At 40.8% G+C, this 25,347-nt stretch overlaps 1 protein-coding gene across 3 annotated transcripts in view; it reads left to right on the forward strand.

The window, feature by feature from the left end:
- TLL1 (tolloid like 1) overlaps positions 1-17,279 on the forward strand; it is a 227,100-nt gene extending 209,821 nt beyond the window's left edge. For all 3 annotated transcript variants that reach the window (XM_069744191.1, XM_069744192.1, XM_069744190.1), the window contains exons 19-22: positions 2,181-2,308; positions 10,510-10,723; positions 11,669-11,919; positions 15,116-17,279. In XM_069744191.1, the coding sequence (XP_069600292.1) occupies positions 2,181-2,308; positions 10,510-10,723; positions 11,669-11,919; positions 15,116-15,247 (725 nt within the window). In that variant the 3' untranslated portion in view covers positions 15,248-17,279. The remainder of the gene's footprint in view (positions 1-2,180; positions 2,309-10,509; positions 10,724-11,668; positions 11,920-15,115) is intronic.
- The last annotated feature ends 8,068 nt before the right edge of the window (positions 17,280-25,347 follow it).

Here is a 25,347-nt window from a genome sequence, read left to right on the forward strand (position 1 = left end):
CGCCGGATCCGTTTTTTCAAAATTCGAAGGATTGTGACTGATAGCAAAAAACTGATGTGTGAAAGGGGCCTAACAGCCGTGAATCATGCAGCCACAGTGACTCAAATGTATTAGTCAAACATGAAAAAACCAAATCACAATAATGCGGAATCTCAGAGAAATATGTATACCAAAACGAGAAACAGAGATCCCTAAAAAATAACTAATTAGTCAAACATGCCCAAGATACTCAGATAACACCAGAGCATGCTCAGATAAAACATTACACAAGCACGTTCGATTATTGCAATCCTTTTGTAAATGACCATATGAATAATCTCCCTGTAAAGAAGTTCTTACATTTAGGGTTTCTAAGGGCACAAGCAGGTATGGACTGGGGCTGAAATTCAGCCCTGGCATTTGAAATCACACAGGCCCATGTTGTTGCCGTCCCCATGAACCAGATGGGATATATTACTAATATTATCCTGAATGGAAGAAAGGAAGATTCACTACAAGACCAATATTTCTAATGATCCCCGTGGCTGCTGGGGTAAGTGACGGAGTCAGCAACTGTGTGCTCCATCACAACTCAACAGTACGAGTATCTTGAGAACACCGATTTTGTTAACATTGTAGCAGACAAGGCAGCCCACAACCAGACCGGCCCTTCTGGCATTTGCCAGAATTGCCAGATGGCCAGTCCGGCCCTGGGCACAAATGTTGCAAAGTAGTTTTTCTTGTATATATAATCATAATAGTTGTGATCATTGGAGTTAGCCAAGAAATCTTTTCCAATGTGGTTGCTGCTATTGCTTACATTATTGTAGAGGCCAAAGATCGGAAGGCAATAAGAACAGTGTTTCTTGTTGTCTTCCCAGCAATATCAAAATTCAAAGCTCAGACTAACATTCTGGGAAGTATAGGGACATCCAGCTGTGTGTAGCCTGGAACACCATGCATGAGCAAATCTTCTCTTAACACTGCAGAGTAACATAAAACTATGCCTAAACACCATTAAACTATTAAATCCGCATTTAATGGGAGGAAGTTCACTCTAGTATTAGCTAAATGGCTTCCTCCTCCTTGCAAGTGACTGGCAGCTGCTAGTTGTGACAGTTTCCTGGAGACAGTGGAGACATTCCTACATCTTAAACACTATGGGTGCTTTACTACTCTTTACACCAAATCTATGTAAATTGAGCACAAACTGGCATATGGATATTAATGCTATAGATATGTGGAGGCCATAGTATACATAGTTAATACAAAACATTTCTACATTACACAAGTTTGCATTTTTTCCTTGACCTTAGTATTTTGTAATTAGTGTTCATTGGAACCTGGTCAGGGTCTCCTAGAGCACAGCATTAGCAAGACTACATCTGAGAAGAGAATGTGAATAACATTGCCTCAAAGATGCTTGGCAAAGCAGATAACACATCGGTCGTTTTCCCTCAAAAGTGTCATAAATTCTCAATGGTTTCCCCATGGTGATGAGGTTACTGTCATACAGGCTCTTGATTGGGAAGTTAAGTAGTTGGCTTTCCACTCAATCTCTGTTGTACCAAATATTATGGTGCACTTACTAATGTAGAAGTATTACAGATTCTCCTTGCAAACTTGCTAGTACAGCCTTTCTCACAGACTGCACAGTTTTCCTGTCCACAAAATGGCAATTAAGTGAGGAGCATGTGACCAGACCTGTCCATCAGCCTTCTCCAATTGAAAACAATTCGGACAGTAAAATTGTTTTTCTGTCAGGCGATGCTGATGTATCCGTCTCATCTCATGTCTCACCAGCAGCCATTTTGGGACTGGAGAACTATTGAATCTGCGAAGAAGGCTGCCATTAAGTGCAGAGAGAGAATCTGTACCACTGAAATATTAACAAAGGCCTCAAAAGTCATGTCTTTATTAAAGTAAAGTGACCAACCGCTTTAGATATCCGTGCCAAACAAATGAAAAATAGTTTGGGTTATTGGGGCTTTAAGCTGTAAATTATACTATAAAAATGTATAGAAATTAATATATCCGATATGGCACACATTATACAATTATGCAATGAGGGATGGAGTCCTTATATTTATACCAGAACAGGTGTTAAAGTAGAACTAAATTCTAAAGAGACAAGTGTTTAAGTGTTGGCATGTGCAAATTTCTATAATAAAATATTACAAGTCATGTATTTCTCTACGCAGCTGAATGTGAGCACCGAATTCATAGCCCTCACGGAGTAATAACAAGCCCCAACTGGCCAGACAAGTATCCAAGTCGGAAGGAATGTACTTGGGAAATAAGTGCCACTCCAGGCCATAGGGTTAAACTAGTAAGTACTTGCATAATGAGATGACGTAAAATACACTGCTTTTTACAAAGATGAACAATATGACAGTCATCTCAGATTCTTACAAGTTATTACAGTGGTATGTAAACATGTGCACCCCTGGTCAAAATTACTGTTATTATGAACAGTTCAGCAAGATGAAGATTAAATGTTCTCTAAAATGCCTAAAGTTAAAGATTGCACATTTCCTTTGCGTATCAGGCAAAAAAAAAATATAGTATATATGGTCATCTTTTACAATTTAAAAATTACAAAAAGGAAAATGGGCCGTTGCATAAACAGATATGAGATTACATGGATTCCATATGCAGAGATGGGCGAACCCGAACAGTAAAGTTCGGCATCCGTCCCGAACACCTACTTTTCAGGCATGGACACCAAACATGGATTTAACAAGAAAATCTGTGTTATTGTTTGGGTCCGGCCCCCCCGAACAACGGGTGTTTGTCATGTGCATGACAGCACGGCAAGCACCACTTCTGATCAGTGGTGAACTCATTGCAGCCGGTCAGAGAGCCATGGTTCCTACACTGCAATTGACAACGTGAGCCCGCAGCTGTGATCGGAGGTAAAAAGTTTACTGCCAGTAACTGGTGTTGGCTGATGGGCTGCTGCAGGCTGCTATTTTTAGGCTGAGGGGGCCAATATCCATGACCCCTTACCAGCCTAAGAATACCAGCTGTCTGCTTTAGCAAGGCTGGTTATTTAAATAATAAAAAAATATGGCGTGGGAACCTCCCTATTCTTGATAAACAGCCTTGCTGAAGTTGACAGCTGAGGGTTGCAGCCCCCAGCTGTGAGTTTTTCCTGGCTGGTTATAGAAAATAAAGGGGAACCCACAGCAGTTTGTTTTTTTTTCACTTATTTACAGTGCAGGAGGCGGCAGATGAATACTCCCATCAGCCGCTCCTGCTCTCACGGTTGTCAGGCATCAGCTGATTGGAGCAGTAGTCACATCACACGACGCCAGTGACCAAAGGTAAACTTTATTCCTCCAATCACAGCTGCGGGCTCACACAGATCAATTTACAGCAGCTCAATAGTGGTGTTTGCCATGCTGTCAGACACATGGCAGCGTGGCAAATACTGGATGTTAGAGTCCCCCATTCAGTAGGGTCCGGGTACTCTTCTGGTGTCTAGACCCGAACATCCAGGTGTCCACCCATCTCTAATTCTATGGATCGTACTGACATATACAATGTACTTATTACATGTTCCACATTATGATCTTTGCTATGAGGTTCTAAAACCGTTTTGGGGATTCTTCTGACAAGGTCTTCCATTACATTTTGGAATGTAACTAAGGGGGCTTAGTCCATTCATGTATGAGAACTGTAGTAAGACTGGCACTGATATTGAGTAATAAAGATTGCTATACAGTCAGTTTTGTAGTTAATCCCAAAGTTGGTCGATATTGCCCATCTAAGGTACATGCAAATAAGTCAAGTTCTTTCTGTAAAGAGAGGACTAAGAAGCAAGTTGTGTGTATAATTCACTCAACCATATTTACTTGAATAGAGCCGAGTTCTAATTCCAAAGAAAACTAGATGAGTGAATTTTCCAAAATTTATTTTGGGCAGATTATCTTAACTCGGTGAAAAAAAAAATTAGCCCAAATTAAAAGTGGCCCGATTTGCAGTGAAAATAGGTTTATGTTCTGATGTCTCTCCATCCTCCAAAGTATAATTGCTGGAGATGAGGGGTTAAAAAATAAGAAAAAAAAAACAAACATTATACTCACCTGTCGTAGACCTTCACCCAACACCTTATGTCGCCTTCACCGCAGCTCCCTTTTTTTGCATGCGGGTATTTGATTCCTCCAGCATTGAATCCTAGTCATTCACATGGGGCAATATTCATCATTCACATTATACCATGCGTGACCACCTGTGTGGCTACATGGTCTCCAGTGATGGAAAAACAAAGGAACGCATGGAGGTCTTGAGAGCTGTGGCAGAGGTGATGTAAAAAGCCAGATGAGTAGAATGTGTTTTTCATTTTAACCCCTTGATGATCTTCAAAAGAATCTAGCCAAATGGTGACCAGCTGGTTGCCATCTTGTTCGATTTTTGAATCCCTCAAATATTGTACTCTAGCATCTGAAATTTTTGAGGCATTTGAAACAAATTTGATTAATTGCTTAGATACAAACCATGGACAGATGTAATATTTCCAGAAGAAAGCACATCTACTTTGTAAACCATTTTGTGGACATGTATACATGGGCAGGGGCCTGATGAAGGCTATTACCACAAGGCTGAAAACACAACATTCTGCTGGTGTTATATATTACAGTAGGGAGGTTTATTTGAACTACAGTGCCAACTCCAAACTCCCCCCAAAAATTAAAATGGCATCCCAGGATGTATTTTGTAAGACTACTGCTGATGATGAGTCTGTGTTCAACACTTCACGTGTATGTTTTCAGATAAGTATGTGTCTTGTTGCCCATAGCAACCAATTACAGCTCGCTTTTTATTGCTATGGATAAAGGAAATTTGTTTTGCGATTGGTTGCTAACTGCAACAAACCATTTTGTCTCATTATATTTTCTAATAATTAACTAAAAATCTGGGCGCTTCCCTGCACATAAGCCTCTAATAAACTCTCGCAAATCCTCTTTCAGAAAAAGACATTTGCTGCATTTCGCAACTGAATAAAATCTGTATTCCTTCTCTGTTGGAAACATACTTTCTTGGACCTCCAGGCCAATCTTTCATTTATCCAATTAACTGAAAAAAAAAGTTTAGTTTACTGGCTCCTTCTAAATATCTGAAAATGCACTTTTACATTCAGGATATCTAAAGAAATCAAGTAATATAGTCAATAAGTATTAGGAAAACTGCGGGAGATTCAGCACACAAACAGGTTACAGCCAACTGACTGACCTATCTGGTTTTTCAGGCTTATTTGTCCCCTCTCAAAAAAAAACACATAGAAGATGCATCTTGTCTGTCTTCTGTGGTACCACACATCTGTTATTGTTGGTAGCATTTTGTACAGGTGCCATATTAATTGCATATTTGAAAATCTATCAGTCTCTGTCTTAATCTCCTCTTCTATGGTGCACTTAAGAGGTATTCTAAGTAAGGCTAGGGTCACACTGCCGTATTTTCTGTCATTTGTGAAAATCTGTCCAATTATGCTAATAGGAAAGAAGAATTTAATCCATCCTCTGATCCACAGTCCGTGGTTTAAAATCATAAATGTGTTTTTTTCCGGAAAAGTTAAAAATCAATAGAGAAATTAAAAAATACAAAATATAAGAAACAAAATCCTCTGTGATGGAGGAGTAGTAGAGGGGACACACAAAAATGAGGCGACCAGATCCTTTTTGAATGCAAGTGCCTTCTTAGACTTGGTTTAAACTACGTCTAAGAACCCACTTGCGTTTGAAACGCGTCTGGAAGTCTCATTTTAACTCTTCTGGAAGTCTCATTTTAACTCTTCTGGAAATAAAGACTTCATGATTTTAAACAATGTCTCTCTGAACTGTGGATCAGAAGCTGGATTCATTTCTTCCTTCCCTGTGTCTAACTAATGCCGTGCCGTGCCGTGGATCGCGGGCTTCTGTTCTGTCGAGCTACATTGAGGGGTGAGCTGGGTTTTAATTTGTTCTATTGATACAATTATGCTAATCACAATCTGATCACAATCTGATCAGAGTGTGATCTAATTTCTTTTCAGATGAAGAAAAAAAATTCTTCATCTTCTCTATTGTCAGTCCATGAAAATATGACCACCCTCAGATGGTTCTTTTTTTTCCGCGGACTCGTTGACTTGCATGGCCTGCTGCTATATGAATATTGCATGCAAATTACGCATTCTGCCATTTTTTTCCTCAGACAGCCTCTAGTGAGCACCAGCCACTGGCAGTGTAGCTATTAAATCAGCTGAGCATGCTGTTTCTGTAACCCCACCTCTGATAACTAACAGATGACAAAATCTGTTGTGGCTCAGTATGCAGGGGCACGGAGATTTGTCCTGACCAGACGTAAAGACAAGCAAGAGAAAAAGTAGCTCCAGTGCATTATGTCAGTCATATTTATCTGACCCCCTTTTCCATGGAATTACTATACTATATTCAGCTAGTATAAATATACTAGCTGAAGAGCCCGGCGTTGCCTGCGCATAGTAAATATCTGTGGTTAGTTATAGCACGTCACTTCTCTTATTTTCCCATTACGTCTCTCATTTTCCCAATCACATCTTTAATTTTCTCCCTCACATCTCTCATTTTCTCCCTCACACCTCTCATTTTCTCCCTCACTCCTCTCATTCCCGCCTAACACTTGTCATTTCGACCTCACATCTGTCATTTTCCGATCACTACACTATTTTCCCTCACTCCTCTCATTTTGCACTCACACCTTTTCATTTTCACCTCACACCTCTCATTTTCACCTCAGTATATACATGTTTGTCATCTCACTTATATATAGTATACACCTGTATGTCATCTCCTGTATATAGTATATACCTGTGTCATTTCCCCTGTATATAGTATATACCTGTGTCATCTCCCCTGTATATAGTATATACCTGCTGTGTCATCTCCCCTGTATATAGTATATACCTGCTGTGTCATCTCCCCTGTATATAGTATATACCTGTATGTCATCTCCTCCTATATATAGTATATACCTGTATGTCATCTCCTCCTATATATAGTATATACCTGTATGTCATCTCCTCCTATATATAGTATATACCTGTGTCATCTCCTCCTATATATAGTATATACCTGTATGTCATCTCCTTCTATATATAGTATATACCTGTATGTCATCTCCTCCTGTATATAGTATATACCTGTGTGTCATCTTCCCTGTATATAGTATATATCTGTGTGTCATCTCCTCCTGTATATAGTATATACCTGTATGTCCTCTTCTATATATAGCATATACCTGTATGTCATCTCCTCCTGTATATAGTATATACCTGTGTGTCATCTTCCCTGTATATAGTATATACCTGTGTGTCATCTCCTCCTGTAAATAGTATATACCTGTATGTCATCTCCTCCTGTATACAGTATGTACCTGTATGTCATCTCCTCCTTTATATAGTATATACCTGTGTGTCATCTCTCCTGTATATAGTATATATCTGTGTGTCATCTCCCCTGTATATAGTATATACCTGTGTGATCTCCTGTATTAGACCTCGTTAACACGTTATTTGCTCAGTATTTTTACCTCAGTATTTGTAAGATAAATTGGCAGCCTGATAAATCCCTAGCCAACAGGAAGCCCTCCCCCTGGCAGTATATATTAGCTCACACATACACATAATAGACAGGTCATGTGACTGACAGCTGCCGTATTTCCTATATTGTACATTTGTTGCTCTTGTAGTTTGTCTGCTTATTAATCAGAATTTTATTTTTGAAGGCTAATACCAGACTTGTGTGTGTTTTAGGGCGAGTTTCGTTTGTCAAGTTGTGTGTGTTGAGTTTTGTGTGGCAACATGCGTGTAGCAACTTTTTGTGTGTCGAGTTGCATGTGACAGGTTAGTGTAGCAAGTTGTGTGCAGCAAGTTTTGCGCATGGCGAGTTTTGCGCGTGGTGAGTTTTATGTCTGGTGCCTTTTGAGTATGTGCAAGTTTTGTGTGAGGCAACTTTTGCATGTGTTGCAAATTTTGTGCATATGGCAATTTTTCCGCATGTGCAAGTTTTGCGTGTGGCGAGTTTTCCATGAGGTGAGTTTTGCACTTGTGGCGAGTTTTGCGTGAGCCTATTTTTTGCATGTGGCGAGTTTTGCGCGTGGTGAGTTTTGAGCGGCGACTTTTGTGTTTCGACTTTTATGTGGCGAGGTTGGCGTATGTGTGGTGAAATGTGTGCTGAGGGTGGTATATGTGTTCAAGCACGTGGTAGTGTGTGGCGCATTTTGTGTGTGTTCATATCCCCGTGTGGTGAGTATCCCATGTCGGGGCCCCACCTTAGCAACTGTACGGTATATACTCTTTGGCGCCATCGCTCTCACTCTTTAAGTCCCCCTTGTTCACATCTGGCAGCTGTCAATTTGCCTCCAACACTTTTCCTTTCACTTTTCCCCATTATGTAGATAGGGGCAAAATTGTTTGGTGAATTGGAAAGCGCGGGGTTAAAATTTCACCTCACAACGTAGCCTATGTCGCTCTCAGGGTCCAGACGTGTGACTGTGCAAAATTTTGTGGCTGTAGCTGCGACGGTGCAGATGCCAATCCCGGACATACACACACACACATACACACACACACACACACACATTCAGCTTTATATAGTAGATATATATATATATATATATATATATAGTGGGGCAAAAAAGTATTTAGTCAGTCAGCAATAGTGCAAGTTCCACCACTTAAAAAGATGAGAGGCGTCTGTAATTTACATCATAGGTAGACCTCAACTATGGGAGACAAACTGAAATAAAAAATGCAGAAAATCACATTGTCTGTTTTTTTAACATTTTATTTGCATATTATGGTGGAAAATAAGTATTTGGTCAGAAACAAACAATCAAGATTTCTTGCTCTCACAGACCTGTAACTTCTTCTTTAAGAGTCTCCTCTTTCCTCCACTCATTACCTGTAGTAATTGCACCTGTTTAAACTTGTTATCAGTATAAAAAGACACCTGTGCACACCCTCAAACAGTCTGACTCCAAACTCCACTATGGTGAAGACCAAAGAGCTGTCAAAGGACACCAGAAACAAAATTGTAGCCCTGCACCAGGCTGGGAAGACTGAATCTGCAATAGCCAACCAGCTTGGAGTGAAGAAATCAACAGTGGGAGCAATAATTAGAAAATGGAAGACATACAAGACCACTGATAATCTCCCTCGATCTGGGGCTCCACGCAAAATCCCACCCCGTGTGGTCAGAATGATCACGGTGAGCAAAAATCCCAGAACCACGCGGGGGGACCTAGTGAATGAACTGCAGAGAGCTGGGACCAATGTAACAAGTCCTACCATAAGTAACACACTATGCCACCATGGGCTCAGATCCTGCAGTGCCAGACGTGTTCCACTGCTTAAGCAAGTACATGTCCGGGCCCTTCTGAAGTTTGCTAGAGAGCATTTGGATGATCCAGAGGAGTTTTGGGAGAATGTCCTATGGTCTGATGAAACCAAACTAGAACTGTTTGGTAGAAACACAACTTGTCGTGTTTGGAGGAAAAAGAATACTGAGTTGCATCCATCAAACACCATACCTACTGTAAAGCATGGTGGTGGAAACATCATGCTTTGGGGCTGTTTCTCTGCAAAGGGGCCAGGATGACTGATCCGGGTACATGAAAGAATGAATGGGGCCATGTATCGTGAGATTTTGAGTGCAAACCTCCTTCCATCAGCAAGGGCATTGAAGATGAAACGTGGCTGGGTCTTTCAACATGACAATGATCCAAAGCACACCGCCAGGGCAACGAAGGAGTGGCTTCGTAAGAAGCATTTCAAGGTCCTGGAGTGGCCTAGCCAGTCTCCAGATCTCAACCCTATAGAAAACCTTTGGAGGGAGTTGAAAGTCCGTGTTGCCAAGCGAAAAGCCAAAAACTTCACTGCTCTAGAGGAGATCTGCATGGAGGAATGGGCCAACATACCAACAACAGTGTGTGGCAACCTTGTGAAGACTTACAGAAAATGTTTGACCTCTGTCATTGCCAACAAAGGATATACTACAAAGTATTGAGATGAAATTTTGTTTCTGACCAAATACTTATTTTCCACCATAATATGCAAATAAAATGTTAAAAAAACAGACAATGTGATTTTCTGGATTTTTTTTTCTCAGTTTGTCTCCCTTAGTTGAGGTCTACCTATGATGTAAATTACAGACACCTCTCATCTTTTTAAGTGGTGGAACTTGCACTATTGCTGACTGACTAAATACTTTTTTGCCCCACTATATATATATATATATATATATATATATATACTATTGCCATCAATTTAAGATGCATTTTTTATACTGATCCAAATAGAGACAAGATATTTTGATATTGTTCATAGAAAATAAGAAAACTTTACACCCATAATACTGTTATACATTGCAAACATAATAGGTTCATCATGTACCGTCTAAGGGTTGAATCATGAAGGTAGCATATTCTCCATTCACAATAACGCAAGGCCATTTTCTGGAGCTTCGCATGTACCGTGTCCTCTTGTTTCATGTGAATCTGTTTTTACAATAGAGATTTGGCGAATTCGAAATTGAGCAGCATCAAGAGTGCGCCTATGACCACCTGGAGGTTTTTGATGGGGAAACGGAGAAGTCTTCAATCCTGGGACGACTGTGTGGCAATAAGATTCCAGAGCCTTTAGTTGCTACAGGAAATGAGATGTTTCTTCGTTTTGTGTCTGACGCATCCGTACAAAGAAAAGGTTTTCAAGCCACACATTCCACGGGTCAGTAGGAAATGATATTTAACTCAAGGTCTGTGCTTATCATGTTGGAAGCATACGAGTGATCACCGAGCCAAGTGGGAAGCTACCGAATGAAGGCTTCCTTCTTACACTGAGGTGTGAGATAAGATTATTTAATACAAATGCATATTCCTGAACGTATGGGATATTTGATTAAAAAAATTGTAAAATTCAAAAACATTTACAAGTTGATGATATGAACTGTTGCACCGTGATCATATATTTTATTTCCAACATTGCATGACATTTGTAATAAATTACAATACACAAGGATTATCTGGAGAACACAAAGAAATCCTTGTCTGATACGTCGAAGCCATGCAAGAGTATTTAGTATGTTTCCATGGGATTATGTACAATTATTGATGTGCAGCTCGCAGGATAATGACAAAAACAATCCGTGGGAAGAAAAGCAAAAAACTTGTGTGTCTCTTTGAGATGCTTCAATCAAAGTCCTGTAAAGCGACATCGCCAAAAACTGACAGGCTACATGTTATAATTAGAAGGGGGATAATTTATTTATATAATAGCAATCTTACAAAAACAATTGTGTTTTTTTTTTTTATTTAATGCAGCAAAACTAGTTGCATTATAGTGACCTCTAGTGGTAAATCGCCTATCTATACCGTAGATTTGGCTTGTGCCATTTTTCCTTTTGCAAAAGTAGAAACCACACGTGTAGATGTTATGGCTTGCTGTCGTTCTGTGTCTCTTCCTAATTAAATATTGGTTATATAAGAAAAAAAGAAAAAACTGGTTTTCCCAATTACCAGCTTTGATGCAGGCTGATAAAGAATGACATCATTATATAGAAGTATAGATGTTTATTTCAGGCAGTGTGTGTTTAAATGTACTTTTGTGTTTTTACATTTTTTTTTTCTTAAGTAGCCTGAATTTATATATTAATGTGCACATTTTTTTTTTCAGAGTGCGGAGGTAGGCTGAAACCAGAACCAAAGCCAAGAGACTTGTTTTCACACGCTCAGTTTGGAGACAACATTTACCCAGTCCAAGCAGATTGTGAGTGGTTGTTGGTGACAGAAAGAGGTCTTCGAATTGAACTCGACTTCCCAACATTTGAGGTGGAAGAAGAAGCAGATTGTGGTTATGACTACATGGATCTCTTTGATGGTTATGATACATCTGCGATGCGGCTAGGACGTTTTTGTGGTTCCGGGGTGAGTCATTACACAAAAAGAGATTAGTCTTTATAAAAGCATGCTTTTCTTGTTGAGGGATAAACAGTGCACAAAATCATTCAAAATGCTGATAAATACCTGTTGGACTTGTACGCTTTACATGAGTATTCAAGCATTTGTGATCTGAAGGTTTTGTCTACCAGCCCAGACTGCTTTAAAAAAAACTTATTATTATTATTTATTTATATAGCACCATTGCTTCCATGGTGATGTACATGAGAATGGGTTACATACAAGTTAGATATCACTTACAGTAAGCAAACTAACAATTACAGACTGATACAGGGGGGTGAGGACCCTGCCCTTGCGGGCTTACATTCTACAGGATTATGGGGAAGGAGCCAATAGGTTGTGGGTTGCAGGAGCTTCGGTAGCTTCAGTAGTGGTGAGGAGGCAGCAGGGTCAGTGCAGGCTGTAGGCTTTCCTGAAGAGATGGGTTTTCAGGTTCCATCTGAAGGATCCGAATGTGGTTTATAGTCAGAAGTGTTGAGGCAAAGAATTCCAGAGGATGGGGGATATTCTGGAGAAGTCTTGGAGGCGGTTGGATGAGGAGGAATAAGTGTGGAGGAGAGAAGGAGGTCTTGGGAGGACCGGAGATTACGTGAGGGAAGATATTGGGAGATTAGTTCAGAGATATATGGGGGAGACAGGTTATGGATGGCTTTGTAGGTCAGTATTAGTAATTTGAACTGGATACGCTGAGGAAATGGGAGATTTGCAGAGGGGGGAAGCGGAGGAGTAGCGAGGAGAGAGATGAACTAGTCGGGCAGAAGAATTAAGGATGGACTGGAGAGGTGCAAGGTTGTTACCAGGGAGGCCACAGAAAAGAATGTTGCAGTAGTCAAGGCAGGAGATGAGGGCATGCACCAGCATTTTAGTAGATTGACGGTTGAGGAAAGCACGGATTCTGGAGATATTTTTGAGCTGGAGGTGACAGGAGGTGGACAGAGCTTGGATGTGCGGTTTGAAGGACAGGGCAGAGTCAAAGGTTACTCCGAGGCAGCGGACGTCCGGTATGGGGGAAAACATGATGTTGTTAATTGCGATAGATAGGTCAGGTAAGGAAGATCTATGGGGTGGAGGGAAGATGATGAGTTCAGATTTGTCCACATTGAGTTTGAGGAAGCTAGAGTAGAAGAAGGAAGATATAGCTGATAGACATTCCGGGATTCTGGACAGCAGCGAGATGACGTCTGGGCAAGTTGGTACTTGAAACCATGAGACTTTATGAGCTGTCCCAGGCCAAGTGTATAGATTGAGAAGAGTAGGGGTCCTAGATCAGAGCCTTGGGGGACTCCAACAGAGAGCGGGTGGGATGAGGAGGTAGTTTGTGAGTGGGAGACGCTGAATGTGCGGTTGGAAAGGTACGAGGAGATCCAGGATATGGCGAGGTCTTTGATGCCAAAGGAGGAGAGGATCTGTAGTAGGAGGCAGTGGCCAACTGTGTCGAAAGCAGAGGACAGGTCTATAAGGAGGAGTACAGAGTATTGTCCGTTAGCTTTGGCTGTTGGTGATTTTGGTCAGGGCTGTCTCAGTTGAGTGCTGGGGGCAGAAACCAGATTGTATATTGTCAAAGAGCAAGTTAGGTGAGAGGTGGGAGGAAAGTTCAGTTTGGATCTTATTGTTCTCCTGCTGCCCTGCTTACAGCGATCCAGGCTATGCACAGGCTGTTTTGGCCATACAGTTCAGCGACCTCCTATAGATTTTTTTTTTTTCAATGCCATAGACTCGTTTGTCAGATTATAGAAACTTGTTACATTATAATTGGCAGAATCACCAATTTTTGTGATTTGTTGCCCTCCATAAAGGGGGCTTTGTGCATATGGCAAACCCTTTTTTAAAGTAGAATGGCCCATAAAACTCAGATAATTACAGAACATAGACCTGCTGTGACTCTAATTGACCTTCTGAAATCTGTGAGTAAATGGGAAACCCAGTAATAAATACTTTTGCGTCTCCACCACTATTGGGGAAAATGAAGCCTAATATGATGCAAACTAAAATGAATGGGATACCCAAGTTATGTATGAACACAGTGGGTCCTCCAGAAAAATGAGATTCCTTTTTTGTAATTATTCTCTACTCTGGTTAATCCATGGGGTCCTGAACTAGGGGCTTCCTTCTATGGGTTGTCCGGACTTTCACATTGATGGACAATTCTTAGTTTGGACTTAGACTAATACATTTAAATCTGAACAGATGACTTAATAGGGAAATCTGTGCTAAATGGTGTTGGCTAAGACTTTTACATTGTTGGCCTATACTTAGGATAGATCATCAATATCTGATTGGTTGGGGTGTGACCAATGACACCCCCACCAATCAGCTGTTCTGCTGCTGGCTGAAGTGCTCAGTCAACTGTATAGTGGCCATGTCCAGTTACTGCACTTCAAATCCATGTTGATTCCAAAAGGGGATGGATGTGTAGTACCTGGTCGTGGCCACTATACAGTTGACAGAGCTGTGTTCTGCACCTGAGCACGTCAGCTGGCAACAGGATCAGCTGATCGGCATGGGTGCTAGGTGTTGCACCCCCACTGATCAGATATTGATGTCCTATCCTATGGATAGGCCAACAATGTAAAAGTCCCATACTACCTCTTTTAGTACCTCTGTTCATATTTATGTGTATTAGTCACGGTCCTGTGCAGAAATATTCAGGAAAATAATTGTAGATAGATAAAAAGGCTCTATTTCAGCATAGTACTGAGTAGGTATGGAGTGGAAGGTAGGTGAAAAAACATGACTGCTCACTCCACTATCCATTTCCATGAGGTCTAGCGGTCTGGCTCAAGCCTGTGCTGTCATATAAATCCCTCACGTTTGCCATTGTATTATTGCCTGAGGAAGGGACTGTCAGTGCCAAAATGCTTATCCTTTAGTTATGCCAATAAAATGTAGCTTGTACTCATTATATCCTGGGTAATACATTTCTTCTGTACCAACTACAAACACAGGGTATACCCGCAGCGCCGAAGATTTTTCCAATCTAAACAGTCGATTCTCAGAAACATAATTCTAATTTCTGCTTTTTTTGAGATTACATTTTATAAAGGATATCTTGCTTGTCATTGAATACATCTAATGCATACAAGTGGCTATTTCTTGTTTTGGAAGATTAGTTTTCATGGCATGTAAAGATTGAGAATTGTAACCTCTTCTATATGTATTTCAGCCTCCAGAAGAAATTATATCAAGCGGGGATTCAATACTAATTCTTTTTCATACTGATGATACAATCGGCAAGAAAGGATTTCATATACGATACACAAGCGTGAAGTATCAAGATATCCTACTCACCAAATAACACTCAACCTCTAAGGCCGAAAATGGGGGATAAAAGACAGCACATGTGAACTATAAAAAGGAAGTATTTTTTTTACTAACGTTATTAGTACATGTGTTTTATATCATAATTAGAATTGGAAGCATCAACCTAAGGAACTGCACTGGCCAGTAGTGGACGATACAAGCTAAAGACGTTGATATAATGGTTGCAATTGTACTACCATGCCAGAAGTTGAACACAGGGTTTTGCATGCTGCTAGGGAAGCTTGGGGGGAATTCACAAAATTGGCAACTAATAGGATAGTGTGCAATATATTGGTTTTTATGTTGTCTTATTCAGCAATACACAAGGAAATTGTCCTTCAGATGGTGGTTTCCAGATGTTGCATTCTGATTTTCACAAGCACAAAATACAGAAATGGTAAATGAAACCATGAATATTTATATTCAGTCAAACCAACCAAGTCCCATTTGTGAATTTCCCCTAAGCGCTTTTATACTTCGTTTGACATTTGTCAATGCTCCCTGCAAGATCACTCTGCAACGTTCATTGAAAGTCACCCCAAGGACAAGCTCTATCTTCTGACTATTGTCTAAGAAGAAATATAAGACAAGATGAAAAGTTCCTGCAGGCCACAGACTCATCGTTCACAGAATTCCTCAGACTGGACTTTTGTGCTTGGCAGGCAGCTTATCGTGCAAACAAAATGGCATACAGAATGCAAAATAGGAAGATCTTTAGGAGATGTTCGGAAACCCGGTCAGGACTCCTCCATTTATCCACTTACACAAAGATGCTTAGGATCTGCAAACTTAAAGCCTCTTTGTCTCCACACAGACGTCTGGTTTACATCCGAGAAACAGCCACATTTGTTCCTTTCGTTATAACCATCATTTATATGAATGTAACATTCTCTTTCCTCCGCTACATTCATAGTGTGAATGCTGTTCAGAAAAGGATGTTGTCAATTTACTGCTCTAATATGCCATATGTTGTAATGCACTGTTACTTTGCAACAAACATAAAATCAGGGACCTGTTAGTGGCTTTCACGTCTGTCCTTCTTCTTAGAGCGGAATAAATGAAAAATAAAAATAAACAGGAAATCTAATTGGCTGAATTGCAAAACCTGAAATTCAGACTCTGGTTTCACCTTTCAGTATCCATCCTTAGAATGGCTGCTACAGTATTTCTTTGGTGTGTGAACGTTAAGGACAAATTGCCATTCAGACTCCATTAAAGGCAGAGTTTTCGGTAGCGGCTGTAGGAAAGGCCTGTCTATATACTTTTACATAATATGTTATTGGATGAAATCTCCAATGGTGCTATGTCCGTTACAAAAAACCCACAAAAATTATTATGCTAAAAAGAAAAACTAATTGAGCCAACTTAAGTGAGAAATCTGAATGTGTCTCTGTGACAGTCTGCATACTATTCCGAAAGACTTCCGAAGTATATGGAGAACTTATTGCAATCTCAGCTCCGTGTCCTGTGGAACAACAATTGTTGCCTTAGAATTCTTGCACATGATCAAAGCGATCTCCATGTAGATACATCTGTAATTTGATATGTCTCGGGACAACCTTTTAATGTATGTTACAAAGGATCTTTAAGGACATTTTAGCTCTATGTATACTGTACATATAACATGCTGCTTTCTCGGTAGGTGTACTGTTATTTTTTTGAACTGTTCTATTATGTGCTTCTAGACATTGTACAGCCATGATGTATCTGCTATTGTCGATTTGTGTGAATGTACATGTTCCAGGCGTGTGAAATATCTTGTATGGTCGACCAGTTAAATGTTACTTTATGTGCCAAATTTTTTATTTTTTTTTGACAGTAGCAACTTTTTATTTAAAGTTGTCATATGCAGATACGTAATTGTTTTATTTAAGATATTCAGGTTCCCGTATGTTTTATTAAATAGAAATCTGGTTCTGGTATTATTGGATGTAGGCTGCTGAATACATTGGCATCAAACATCTGTTATCTCGCTGCAACATTCACTGGCACTAATAAAACATGGTTTATTCCTTTAAAATACATTATTCCATGAAGTTACCAGTATATATATTTAAATTACTCCATATGTAATTTTTTTTAAATGTTTATTTTTGAATTTAGTAGACATGTTGCGGACTTAAGATAGATCCATAGACTCCTGTATCCAGTAAATATCCGGAGTATGGGGTGAGATAGTAAACCAACATAGACCTATGACGGATGGTAGCCATGTGTAGGAAGGATGTAGCAAGTAAACCTTTAAAGCTTTATTCTCAGGGCAGTATTCTTATTCGAGCGTTGTCTGTTTTTTTTTTTTAGAAGGCAGCTGTCTGTAGGAAATTACCTATTGTTTAAGCCAGGTTTTTGTGCTGCTTGTATTTCTTTTTGCCAATTTTATATATTATAAAATATAAAAATGTGTATTATTAAAATGATTGTATTGTCTTCTAATGGAAGTCTGCACTTGCTCTATGTGACGGCAAGCTTCTGAATCCTTACTGTGTGCGCAACGCATGCTGTCAGGCCTCTCTGGTGTTACCGGTGAGAGTGGGTAGTCATGTGAACAAAAGTATGCAATTTGCATGCACACGGTCATTTGCCGACTAGACATGCTCAGCCTTGCTCAATGCCTTTGAATTCAGCGAGACCTAGGACATCTAGTCGAAATTTGGTTGACAGTATGCAAATCACACGCTTGCAGTCATGCGCATTCCCGTTGACAAAACACGCTGTAAGATCCCGTTCACACGTTGAGTATTTGATGCGTTGTTTACCTCCCATATTTATAAGCCAAAATCAAGAGTGGAAAAGTATAACAATAGCACATGCACCACTTACTCAAATAAAGAATTAAAAAAACTCACCAAATACTGAACATGTGTAGGTGACCTAAGGATTCAGAAGTTTGAAGTGACATAGTGACTGCAGACTTTTATCAATAGATTAAACAAACCCTTTTAAAAGAAAACCTCTTTTTAGACTCTTACTTCTTGTCCTTGCAGGCAAAATTTACAGCAAGACTTTATATAATTGGCCTCAATACACAGATAACACAGGATCCACCCGTAACATTAGATGATGTTACCGCTCCCCCTTCCTTCCGAGGGCATGGTTACAGCCTTTGCTCTCTATACACAGTTCGGTGACTGAAGCCGTGCCGATTCCACCCCTGTGACTGAAACCCGAATGCTAAGGAGAGGAATAAAGTTAATTTCCTCTCGGCAGTGTGACTCTAAGGGCTGGCACCGAAGAGTGTCAGAATGCTTTAAGCTATAGCATTTTTTTATATGACAGATTCTCTTTAACATACTGTATATGGAATTTGGAGGTGCCGTTCCATTCTGCATGAGAAGTAATCTATTTGATGGCCTGCAACTGAAAACTGCATTCATCTATCCTTAGACCAGAGTATACTTACTATTTTGGTACACAGGATAACAGTTGTGGAGGCCCTCAACTTTGACTTTGTATCTGTTGATACTTTACTATACAAGTCAATGAAAAGGCTCAAAAGTTGCACAATAGACATCCAAGCATCAAATAAAGCCTTTGTCAACATTTTTTTCTTTTTATAAAATCACTACTGGAAAATGTCAGTACAAAAAGCTAGAGAAACGCTTCCAAAAATTGCTGGCAGTCAAAAACATCGAAAAAGGCTTTTTTGAAGCATTTCCTAAAAAGCATTTCCTAAACTTTCTTAAACTCGGCTGCTTCTCCCAGCTGAAAAGACATCATGTGCACATGCCCTTAGATCTAATACAAAAAGATAGGGATCTAGCTGTTGCGGCTGTGTACACGTGTTTTTCTTGAAACAATAGGAAGTTAAGAGTCTAATAAAAAGCCCTAGTGGTCAGTATGAAAATTGCAAAAAAAATTGTAATACATTTATTATTGTGATATGCAAAAAATTCATAGCCAATTTTTTTTTTTTTTAAACACATGTAACACAAAAACCTGATTTTAACAGCAAGTTATTTTATGATGACTTCTCTTTAAAAATGGACTTCCACTTTATATCAATGCAAAGATTTTTTCACTCATAGTAATATTTCCTTGACAAGCTAGGCTTCTTACCCGCGCGGTCATTGCAACCAGACATGGTCAGTTCAGAAGCTACTCCTCCCCTGTCCAAACCCATCAAAGTGGTTGCAGAATATGGGAGACAAAAATGGTTACACGTAGAGAGAAAAAAGGGGGAGACAAGCGCACACAGAGTGATATTGAAAGGTACAGATAAGGAGCTATGGCATTGTTCACCCGAAAGGGTTGTGATTGTTACATCTCCAATAATTGCCCATGAATATTATGCTTCTGCTGTCCCATTGACAAATGAAGGTGAACACGCTTTTGCATATAGATTAGTGGAAAAAGTATTGACTTTTCAGAGTAGACCGCACTGTATGAAGAAAGCTATTCTAGAGTGTAATGGCAATTTCATAGTTTTTAGTTTCATGTGTTTCGTGCTCGCATCCGGCTCTTTATAAAAAATGAACTACTTGGCACATAGGTCTACTCTGAAATGTAAATCTCCTTTTCCTACTGAAAATGGTTATACAACAGACCATCCAAAGGATCACTGACACTGCACAGACATACAGTTGTGAGGGACTTGGGGACCATACAGTTTTGTTATACTGGCCACACACAAGTAAAGAGATTTATACCACCCCCTCTTACAGATATACCAATTTGCATGTAACCTAACGTTATACATTCTGAAAGCAAAAATTCTACCAGCTCACCAGGTGTAGATAGGCTTAATCCAAGGCACAGACGATGCAACTCTGTAACATTCCGATGAGAATCTAAAAATGCATCATTAGCCCATCCAGATACATAAAGCATACAATCTTCTTTACTGAATGTTGAGTAAAAACATATTGCAACATAGCGTAGTATCGTAAAATGAGGTACACGTTTTGAGTGTTTAACCCGATTTTATGCTTCTTCTACATGGCTGGACTAGAGATGCATTCCTGGATTTTAATGTTATGCCTTGGAACATCTATTGCCAAATCCATCTATAGAGGAATAGCTAGGGCAGGGGTCCCCAACTCCAGGCCTCGAAGGCCGCCAACAGTGTAGATTTTCAGGATTTCTTTAGTATTGCATCGGTGGTAATGTGATCATCTGCACAGGTGATGATTCCAACCCCTGTGCAATACTAAGGAAATCCTGAAAACCTGCACTGTTGGCGGCCCTCGAGGCCTGGAGTTGGGGACCACTGAGCTAGGGCAATGTTCACTGTGCATTGTCCGCTTGTGCTAACTCTTGCATCCTCTTCCATCAGAGCAGCCCCTGCATCTTCCAACAAACCAGCTGTCTTAAATGAGACACAAATGCACTTCTAGAAATGGGGTGCAGCTAAAGCCCCACTTATCACATCGCCTCCGTCTGAGAGTGTTTGTATCAAACAGGAACGCAGGAGGCACTACTGGGCGTTAAGGCACCAATTCATCATTGCATTTATACCTGTTTTTTTGGTCTAGTTTTGTTTGTTTTGCACACTTTTTGCTTTGCACGTACCGTATTTTTCGGACTATAAGACGCAGCGGACTATAAGGCGCACCCAGGATTTAGAGGTATAAAATAGGGAAAAAAAATATTTGAAGCAAAAAAATGTGGTAAAATATTTAATAACATACTATTATATATAATAACACCACATATAATAGTATGTTATTATGTTGGAAGCTGCGGGACCAGTGTGGTGTCTGTACAGTACTATATGAAGATGCTGGAGGGTGAGTATAAGAATGGGGGCACATGGCTTATATTTAAAGCACCACTCCAGCACTGCAAAATAACACTGGAGTGCTGCTTTAGAATCCAATGGGAGAACTATAACTCCCAGCATGTCCTGCAGATCCTATGACATGCTGGGAGTTATAGTTCACTAAAGAAGTGACAGACTGCTTTATTGTGTTTTGGAAAGACTAACCTCTTAATTGTGGCAGCCTGCCACACTGTGGTGAGGTAAAAGCATCCCATGACTGCACACAGAGCCCTCCCTCTTGTTGCCTTTCCACAGCACAGCCAGCAGATTCTAGTGTTGGAGTCTGAAGGACCTGTGATGATGTCAAGAAGAGGGAGGGCTCTGTTCTGCCATGTGATGCTCCAGCCCGCCCACTTCTGACATCATCACAGGTCCTCCTTGTGCACACTGCACAGCACTCAGCTCTGATTCCAGGCAGCAGGGACATCCTGAAGTGGGATAACAGTGCGATCCTACTCACTGCTGCCCCCCTCCCCACATGCTACATCCGTACCATAAGACACACCCACACTTTCCTCCCAAATTTGGAGGAAAAAAAGTGCGTCTTATGGTCAGAAAAATACGGTAATTCATTATTCTATTTTGCCCCTTTTTTATGTCCATTTTGTATGTGCTCACCTGTGAAGTTTGTTTTTCTGTTTTGTGGTCAGATTCTGGCGATTCCAGATAATTTCACCTGATTCATCAATTTAGACTTTTAAAAAGTCAAAAAAAATGGGCGTAGTTCCACTCCAGTCATCCCTCTTGGTGTATATCTAAAAACAAAAAAAAAATCTTTCGCACAACTCTAAGATGCTTCAACATGTGCCAACATTTTTCCACAAAAAATTGGACCAAAAGTAAGCCATCTATGAGGTAGTTTAAAGAGTTGCCAAATTATTATCCAAAGAGCCTTTAATGCCCTGATAAGTAAAATGGAGGACCGTGATTGCAGAGAGCCTATAAAAAAAAAAAAAAGCCCTCCAAAAAAACTGATAATTAAATACTCCATTTTATTGACACAAAAAAATAAAACCAGTGAAAATGCCAGACATGCCATACAGGAAATGAAAAAACACTGAGCATAAATTATGTCAGGAGCGAGTTCTGTGTACTATTCATCCTCAGTTGTACAATGTAAAGAGCCGAACTGTTATATTTTTAAAGCAATTGTTATATTACATATGAAGCTTTGATAAAATTGTATTACCGTAATAAGAAAATGCGTATAAAAAATTGCGAAGTGCAGACAAATAGTTGAACAGCTAAATCGCCAAACACGGAGAGAAATATTGCTGCAGTAATGCTGGAAGGTGCTGGGGTATGCCTTCAGTCCCTAATGCAGAAATAGGCAATTATAGAGTAATATTTGTGATGCTATAATCCAAAGTTACCACTCTGCAGAGAGACCAAGATGTATCAATACAACCGTATGAAAGTACGATTATTCATCAAAAGGCACATTGTGTTGTTGTGATTAATAAACAATCTAGCATTCAGCATTCATTATGTCAGTAGTAAGAAAAACATGTCTAAGGCCATGTTCACACCATCCTTTTTTTAATGCGGAATCGCCGCGATTTTCCCGCTGCGGGTCCGCAGTTGTTTTCCATGCAGGGTACATTACAATGTACCCTATGGAAAACAGGAACTGCTGTGCCCACATTGCGGAAAATCGCAAAAAAAAACCGCGCTGAATAGCCGCGGTAAAAAAGAAGTACCATGTCACTTCTTTTTGCGGAACTGCAGCGGTTCTGCACCCATTGACCTCCATTGTGAGGTCAAACCCGCAGATGAAAAAAATATCTGCGGGTTTTCTGCGGTTTGTGGTGCAGAACCGCTGCAGTGTGGCTGCCCCCCCCGTGCCCCAATCCCACCCCCCCATGCTCCGATGCCACCCCCCGTGCTCCGACGCCCCCCCCCCGTGCCCTCATCTCCCCCCTTATACTTACCCGGCCTCCCGGTGTCCGTCCGGCCGTCTTCTCCCTGGGCGCCGCCATCTTGCAAAATGGCGGGCGCATGCGCAGTGCGCCCGCCGAATCTGCCGGCCGGCAGATTCGTTCCAAAGTGCATTTTGATCACTGAGATAGGTTATATCTCAGTGATCAAAATAAAAAAAATAGTAAATAACCCCCCCCCCCCCCCCCCTTTGTCACCCCTATAGGTAGGGACAATAAAAAAATTAAGAATTTTTTTTTTCCACTAAGGTTAGAATAGGGTTAGGGTATTTTCAGCCATTTTAACCCTAAAAAACATCCTAGAAAACACACAGACTCTGCATAGAAAACTGCATAAAAAAACGCATCAAAAAGCGCACCAAAAAAGCACCAAAAAAAGGACCTGCGTTTTCTGCCAAGAGCTGCGGTTTTTAGTCCTGAAAAAAAAGGAGGGAAATCAGGAACGTGTGAACATAGCCTCAGTCCTAATTCTGGCAACAAATCTTCAGAGTACTTTCTAAAGGTACCGTCACACTTAGCGACGCTGCAGCGATACCGACAACGATCCGGATCGCTGCAGCGTCGCTGTTTGGTCGCTGGAGAGCTGTCACACAGACAGCTCTCCAGCAACCAACGATGCCGGTAACCAGGGTAAACATCGGGTAACTAAGCGCAGGGCCGCGCTTAGTAACCCGATGTTTACCCTGGTTACCATCCTAAAAGTAAAAAAAACAAACACTACATACTTACCTACAGCCGTCTGTCCTCCAGCGCTGTGCTCTGCACTCCTTCTGTACTGTCTGTGTGAGCACAGCGGCCGGAAAGCAGAGCGGTGACGTCACCGCTCTGCTTTCCGGCTAACCGACGCTCACAGACAGTACAGGAGGAGAGCAGAGCACAGCGCTGGAGGACAGACGGCTGTAGGTAAGTATGTAGTGTTTGTTTTTTTTACTTTTAGGATGGTAACCAGGGTAAACATCGGGTTACTAAGCGCGGCCCTGCGCTTAGTAACCCGATGTTTACCCTGGTTACCAGTGAAGACATCGCTGAATCGGTGTCACACACGCCGATTCAGCGATGTCTGCGGGGAGTCCAGCGACGAAATAAAGTTCTGGACTTTCTTCCCCGACCAGCGACAGCACAGCAGGGGCCTGATCGCTGCTGCCTGTCACACTGGACGATATCGCTAGCGAGGACGCTGCAACGTCACGGATCGCTAGCGATATCGTCTAGTGTGACGGTACCTTAAGCGCTCCACACCTAACAACATAATGAAAAAAAAAATGCCTAATGTTAAGTACAGGAAAGATCTATATCTTGGTACCGTGTTAGCCAGATAATGTTAAGTACAAAGCCAGAAAAATGTTGTTTAATTATTGTGCAAAAATTGTACCAGTTTCATATACAGAGTGTACCATTAAGATGGCGCCTCATAATTATCAGAAAAATTAGGGAAGAAAAGAGTAAATTTATGCCATTGAAAATTAAATACAAAATTTTATTAACATGAGTATTACAAAAAATGTAAAAAAAAAGTCATGCAATGGATATATATAGGTCTCTGTGAATATGACCCAAGGTAAAAGAATGGGGACCAATGACATGGCACGACAGAGCAATGTGTTTCCAATTTTGTATGTAATGCTATGAAACAACTAGTTATACGTGTTTCAATGGGTTACCACTAGATCACGAGGGAATGCTCTGCTAATAAGCAGAAAAAGTGCCTGTGTCTTACGATAAATTGAACGATAGTAACTTTTAGAGGTATTTACCCATAATTAGCGTTTAGTCCTGGCGTTGGTCCCATTCCCCAACGTATGTTTTGCACTTGTCACCTCTTCTTCATTACTGTTCTGTCTCAGCTGGTGAGGTTGACCCTCACAGCCTTTGGACAGGATGAGCAGATGGAATGCAGCCCGGACAGATGTCGCTGATGCAGGAAGGAGATACAGCTGGAGAAGGCTGAATTTGGTCACAGAGAAGCCGGGACTACTGAGAAGTAGTAGAGTAATGGAACCACAGAGCTGGATATGATTGGAGGCTGGTCTGTGGTGAAATAGATTTAATGTAGCGAAGTTCAGTGATTTTAACAGAGCTGGTGGGTGGAGATACACATTTAGTGATGTAACAGAGTGAAGAGGTATGACAGAACTGCGTTTGGTAGGAGGCACGCTTGTGAAGTCTCTAAACCCAGCGTGTTGCATAGTCCAATGACTGTAGCAAAACTGGGTAAATCAGGAGGCACACTTGAAAAGCTGGTGCCAGCGATGTGGTGGTGAAAGATGCCAATCTTCCTGAATGCACAGGCATCATGTCTTGGCCTGAGATATCCTCAAAGGCCCTAGGTTGTGACTTTAGAATTGTGTTCCAAGGTACCAAAGTAACCCAGTGCACATGGGAGCAGAGTGAGCTGTCCAC

This window comes from Ranitomeya imitator, chromosome 1 (genome assembly GCF_032444005.1).
Source record: "Ranitomeya imitator isolate aRanImi1 chromosome 1, aRanImi1.pri, whole genome shotgun sequence".
Taxonomy (NCBI): Eukaryota; Metazoa; Chordata; class Amphibia; order Anura; family Dendrobatidae; genus Ranitomeya; species Ranitomeya imitator.